The sequence below is a fragment of the Populus nigra genome, chromosome 11 (genome assembly GCF_951802175.1).
Source record: "Populus nigra chromosome 11, ddPopNigr1.1, whole genome shotgun sequence".
Taxonomy (NCBI): domain Eukaryota; kingdom Viridiplantae; phylum Streptophyta; class Magnoliopsida; order Malpighiales; family Salicaceae; genus Populus; species Populus nigra.
Window position 1 is genome coordinate 1,027,104 of NC_084862.1, and position 6,558 is coordinate 1,033,661.

Sequence of the window (6,558 nt, forward strand, 5' to 3'; positions counted from 1 at the left end):
ACTCAATTGAATATATCAAGAATTTAAATTGACCAGGGCCTAATCTAATAAAAATCTAATCTTTAATTTGTTGATTTTTTTAAAAAACAATTAATCAAAACTCAGAAAAAAAATTTAATTTGACCTTGTATGAGACTCACCAAAAAAAAACAAGAAAAAATAAGAAAAATTAATTTTTATAAATGAGATTTATACATAATTAAATAATACCCAACCTCAATCACAATCATAACCACAACCATTAAAACAAACACTATAAAATAAGGTTACGTAATAAAGAGAATATCCAATAGGCTGAGCGCAGCCCATACGATAAAATACCACATTGTCTCACAAAGAAGGTGTCCATCTTTCAATTATTCATGCCTCTCAGTACAGTTTGAGGCCTTAGGGAATCCAAACTCGAAAATATAAAATAAGGGTTTAGTAGTTCAAAATGTTTACCCTTGCTACACATGTCTTGCTGAGTTAGGCCATTTGGGATGCGAAGTGGTCAGAGTTGAAGCAGTTGGTGGTGGCCTGAGCAGTGGCAGGTGTCTCCATGGGGTTGTTCTGTGAACAATATTGTTCATAGAACAGTTAGAATATTGATAGTATGACAGAGAATACTAGGATTTTATTTAACAAAATATTGAAAATTTATCTTAATTTTAAAACTTCAACTACTGTGTAAGGCTTAAAAACTAATTTTATATTAAGTCATAACCAAGTTTGAAACCTACACAACACCGTAGTAAAAAGAAAACTCTAATAACCATCTCTATGCAGAAATTTAAACCTGTTGATGAGACCCAGCTCTTTTGAACTTACTACTGCATCCCCTCAAGTGATTTTATATGATAGAATGTACTTAAATAAAGAAATGAGAGCTTCTAGTGCTGCATTACCATCTCTCCGGCGTTCCAAAGCAATTTTCCCACGTCTATGTCCAACAAGGTGCACACCTTCCTATGCAGTGCAAGTTCCGCATTCAAGGGTGCATGTTGCTCTTTTAAGGCATGAATCTTTTCACCTGAGGCAATCAGCTTCTGCAAAAAGTGCGTTGACGAAATTAATGGATATCATAAGAGACAAGATGTAGGCCTTCTATTGGGGAGTGAGTATTATTCATCTACATCTGCTTTCAAAGAGATCATGTATCCAAATTTTCTAATTAAAGTTTATGTTTGTAAGCATGAGAGTCATAAAGTTTACCATCAATAATGTATACTCAATAATGTATACTAACATAATTTACTATGAAAAGGTTCCCAGATTTAAACCAAATGGAATCGTAACAGCATTTCACGGTGCGGCACAAGAGACATATATAAATATATATATACTCGTCCTAAGTTTTGTGATAAGATCAGTTTATATATAGTGTATGAAGAGAAAATACCACCTTCCCTAGTTCAAGTATAGAACCACTTTGACTCTTTTGCACGATCTTCAGGTTGAAATTTTCTTCACTAATTTTCTTCATTTCTTCTTTAGTATCCTTCTGATCCATTCTCAACTGAAATGTTTGTCCTTCAAGGTGGAAATTGCTTGCCTTCAATTTTTCAATCTCTGCCTTCAATTTTTCAATCTCTGCCTTCAATTTTTCATCCTCTTCCTGCAAATTAGATAGGAAAAGAAATGAGTATGAGTTATGTATGAGAAAGAAAAATAAAGAATATCACCATAATGGAGTACTAGAGAGGGGTAATATTTGGCTGGCTACTTACCTTCTTTCTCTCACGGTAATCTCTGTCGATCTCCCGTTTGGTTTTCTTACCAGCTCTAGATGATGATGGCTGAACAGAACCTCGGGGCCGCTTATGACCAGAACCTGCGTGTTTGAACGTGTATGCATGAGCTGCTTTGGGGGCAGGCATCCATGAATACTATTACAGTTAACTTTTTTCCTTCTTTTTCAATTGTATTCCCGATTTAATCCCTAACTTAGGTTATTTGTATAATTTGTTTTCCTATAAAAATGGTCCAGTACTAACCTTGTTTTTAGTATCTGTTTGACTTGGAATTATAATTAAAAAATAGCCAATAAACCAATTAAAACGATATTATAATTAGCTTAGGTCACCAATGTAAATCAAAACGGTCATACAACAAATACATCGTACTAGTACTGAAAACATGTTTCCCTAGAGAGAAATATAATATTGTGACAGCATATAACATTGTGGACCACACTCCATTTCATATTTTACTGAAGAAAAAATTGAATTTAACATTGGATGCTAGAGGAGCAATAAGGAAATTGAATCGGAATTTTGTTACTAATCATTTATGGTTTGAATGATAACCAAATATGTAATTAATAATATCTAAATATATGTTTATGTTTATGTTTATGTTTATGTTTATGCTTTACATAGATGATTTAAATATCAAACAAGCATAAAAGATTGAGTTTATAACTTTATATGTTTGTATTGATATGCTGGAAGAATGGTATAGATAAGTTATATTTTGACTTGACTAATTATTTTACATGAACAAGTGAATTTTGTGACCGTAAAAATATTGCTTGGTGTTACTAATGTTATCTTGTGCAAGAAATTTAAGATATGCACAAAATTTTTGAAATGAACATGTTATGTTCGCTGAAATATACTGAAGCAATCAAATCAAAGAATTATAAAAAATGATTGGAAAGATTAAAGAGAAACAATGAAAGAGCAAATGAGGTGGTATCATTTTTCAAAGAGTCATGGTACCAAATTCTTATCCTCTTAATTATTTGTGATATGTGATTATTCAAAAAGAGGTATATGATATTTAATTATATGTTTTCATATGCTAATCTTGATTATATTTTTTTTGAAATATATAATTGAAAAAATTACCCCTATCATTTTATAATTTGGTTGAAGTTATACTTGTCTACCGGGTTTTGAAAAATTACACTTTGCTTCCTTGACCAACACAAATTTTTAAATTGAATAAGAGACCAAGCTATCCTTATATGTTATACATTAAAAGTCAAACAAAAGACAAATTAAAACTTAATCTTCACCAAACACGATTTTTCTATTCAAAAACCCTAAAAAAAATCTCAAATTGAATGAAGCTCGGAAAGAACCCTCAAGTTTTCAATCATCTCTTTGAATCTCCATGAACCCCAAGTTGAATTTATTAATCTCAAATTATTATCCTCTCTAAGTGTATCTACGCCCTACAAATCCAATATCAATTAGTTTACCATCATCCACCCATTGTTGCAAAATCAATCGGGCTTCCTCAAAAATTAACTTTTTTTTATCCTATATGCTTAAAAATTATGATATCATACTTGGATCATTATGTTTTTGAATGATGTTTATTTGAATGCATATGTGATATGCTTGTATGAAACATGCATTAATGCTCAAGTTAAATGATAATTAAATACAAGGTCAAGGCATCCATAAGAGTTAGAGTAACATGGATGTTAGAGCAAGTAGCTTTACTTAATGAAAATAAAAACACATATTACTTGTATTTCTATGTTGTACAAGCTTTGTGAAAATTAGATTCATTCAAGGGAATCATCAAATAAGCAAGGTATGGACATATGAAGTTCAAGAACAAGAAAGTTGATGCAATAATGATTTTCAACTTCGATAATCCAGATCTTGTACTGAGAGTTTTCCAAATAATATTTAATTTATTTATAAATTTGTTTCCACATCGACAAAACCTAAATAAAATTGAAAGAACACAAGAAAACCAAGAAAAGATCAAAACACACAAAACAAGATAAATAGTACAACACCTAAATTGGTTTAACTAATTTAGAGAAATGACTTGCCATTTCTCAAAACAGTTTGATCATTGCTATAAAACAATTCAGTTGATTCCTAAAATTTTCAGAATTTGTCTAGTAACTTTAAAATGGTCTAACCAATTCCAACAATGGTCTATCTGATTTTTCAAAGAGTAAAAATATTTTGAAAATTATGCCTAATGTTAGTTTGATTTTTTAGCTCTATAAATATACCTCACTTCAGCAAAATAATCAAGAATATCCAAGGTAAGATTTTAATCTTATTTTCACTCTTAAACAATCTCCAACAACCTTAGATTTACTCTTATTTAATCAAAAAACAAGGTTAAAGTGTTACTAACAAAATTCTTTCATATGCTTCATTTGTATTTCATTTAACTATATTAAGAGAATAATATTATAAAAGTGTAAGTGATTCTTAAAACACTTGGAAAAACCTTTTAAAGCGTATTTACATGGTTTGATACTTGTTCATTTATAAGTATTGGTGAGGAAGGGCAAGTTAATCATGTATCAATCAAAAAGATAAGATGATAGATTTGATCTTCAGCTTGTGTAAAAGGATTGAGTTAGATCATGGGCTCATGAAAGGATTGGGAAAGGTTTCAAACTTTAACCTATGAAAAAAAATGTATAAGGTTTGGTCTTACACATAAAGTAGTCCACACGAGTTTTAGTGAAACTTTTGAATGGTGATTAAGAAATAAGAGTATTTAGTTTTCTAAACCTCTATAAAAATATATGTGCACACTTTAACCCTATCTCATTATGTATTATAAATGTCTTGAAGTGTTGATTGAATTAGTGTGTATTTAAGCTTGTCTGTATTGTTGTTTGAGATGTTTATTTGGATTGATCATTATGTTATGTATATATTGTTTTAAGTTAAGAAAAAAAAAATTATCTAGAATACCTAATTCACCATCCTTTTAAGTTCACCTAGCACTTTTAAGTTTTTCAACGAATGCGAAATTTAATTTAAATAGAGTTTTTTTCTTTTATATATATATTATGATGAATTTTATAGAGATTTTGGTTTGTTATAATCTGATTGTGAGCTAAATATAATTGTTAAGGCTCCCATGTAGCTTTTCCATAAATTCTTGAATTTCTTATTTAAATTTTAATTAAAATATTTATTAATCTTTATTAAGTGTGCATTATTGTATTCAATTCTTTTGAATGATTATCCTAGTATATATTTCCTTCATCATCTTTTATACTATGTAAAAGGAAACCAAAGATATCATAAAAAATAAATACAAATAAAGTTTTTCATTAATTAAAGGTTGGGTGCCAAATTCAAAGGTTTCTTCATGGCTAACAAGGGTTGCAGTTTTAACTACAAAAATTGCTTTAACATTTATGTATTACTTATCTTCTCCACCGCTCAGTCATTCTCTTGTCGGCTCCGATACTCTTTTGTTCAATAAAAGTCAGTATTTCATTCAAAAAGAAAATAACATTAAAACAGTCTTTTGTTTCTTTTTTTACAAAGAAGAAAATCTCAAAAAAAAAACCCTTAAAAAGAGTACAAAATAGAATCGCATGAAACCCAGGCCTAAAGAACTTAGCTTGAGCTGAAACAGTGAGAGAAATCAAAGATTATTCAACAGATCGGATGCTTAAAACATTTCCTTATCATATATTCATCCATCTAACTAGATCTAACCTTGCATCTATGTATTTAGCCAAAAAAAAAAACATGAGAACATAGATCATTCAACTCCAAGAGATTTTAAATAAGTGAAGTCTCAAAATCATGAAAGATTAAATGGTTATTTTTATTTTATAATATAGTCTCGAAATTATGAAATATTAAATGGTTTATAAAATCAAAACTACTAAATATAACCACAATTAATATTTGACTTACCAGTGATACTTGGATCTTGAACATCCTGAACCGAACTGGGATCCTCCTTCCCCAAATTCCCTGCCATCTTCGAACCTCCTGAAGATATACAATTTCTGTGTTTTTTTCTTCTTCTTTTTTTGAGGGTGAGAGAGAGGATCCCCTTGATAAATAATCCCATTTGGCATTTGGGCAAGGCTTTGAAACAGCTAATCAAGGGAACAATCGACTTCTGAAGTAAAACGTTCGATATCGAAGGATTCAAATCGGAAATACTATTTGAATGGACCTAACTTTAAGCCAGGAGAGTTGCAAGTTGACAATGTGATATACTGGACCCAAAGAGATAAAGGCATGTGGAAAGTACTTTAAAAAAAAAATTAATTTTTTTTACCTATTTATTATTTAAAAAAATAATTAAAAAAAATACTTTCAGTGAAAAAAAAATAGGTTTCATTTCTAAAAAAATATTTTTTATTTATTTTAAATGGAAAATACTTTTCAGAAGTTGTGAAAAAATTAAAAATATCATATTGTTTATTAATTATAATAAATTTGGTCCTCAAATTTTTGATTGGTATATATTTTATTTTAATTTTTTTTTTCAATTTCACCTCTTATAATTTGATTTAATTTGATTTTTATATTAACTTTGTTCTCATTTTTATGATTGTTATTTATTTTTTTAATTAAATTTTTTTTATCTATCAAATTTGGTACTCATTCTTTTGATTGTTACTTATTTTATTTGAAATAATTTATGAAATTATTATTATTATTATTATTATAATTTCATCATCTTTCAATTTTTTTATTTGTTAGATTTGATAACTATTATTTTGATTGTTATTTATTTTATTTGAGATAATTTATGAAATTAGATTTTTTTTTTTAATTTTATTTTCATTCAACTTTTTAATTTGTAAGATCTTTTCTTCATTATTTTAATAAA

At 28.6% G+C, this 6,558-nt stretch overlaps 1 protein-coding gene across 2 annotated transcripts; it reads right to left on the reverse strand.

The window, feature by feature from the left end:
- Window positions 1-241: 241 nt before the first annotated feature.
- On the reverse strand, window positions 242-5,922 carry LOC133668605 (uncharacterized). 2 transcript variants are annotated; one of them, XM_062088558.1, is made up of 5 exons: window positions 5,628-5,922; window positions 1,710-1,840; window positions 1,385-1,597; window positions 888-1,028; window positions 242-552 (listed from the first exon to the last, which is right to left on the reverse strand). In XM_062088558.1, exons 1-5 carry the CDS (start codon window positions 5,785-5,787, stop codon window positions 469-471), a joined length of 729 nt encoding a protein of 242 aa, XP_061944542.1. In that variant the 5' UTR covers window positions 5,788-5,922; the 3' UTR covers window positions 242-468. The 2 variants fall into 2 exon arrangements, with proteins under 2 accessions (XP_061944542.1, XP_061944543.1); XM_062088559.1 differs by having other exon boundaries at window positions 1,710-1,813; window positions 5,628-5,915.
- Between the last annotated feature and the right edge of the window lie 636 nt (window positions 5,923-6,558).

Bases quoted from the DNA above. Each gene is read 5' to 3' on its own strand.
- LOC133668605 (XM_062088558.1), bottom strand. From the start codon at position 5,787: ATGGGATTATTTATCAAGGGGATCCTCTCTCTCACCCTCAAAAAAAGA. The intron at 1,841-5,627 runs GTAAGTCAAATA...CCCCCAAAGCAG, and splicing joins TCAAGATCCAAGTATCACTG to CTCATGCATACACGTTCAAA. The intron at 1,029-1,384 runs GTGGTATTTTCT...CACTTTTTGCAG, and splicing joins CTATACTTGAACTAGGGAAG to AAGCTGATTGCCTCAGGTGA.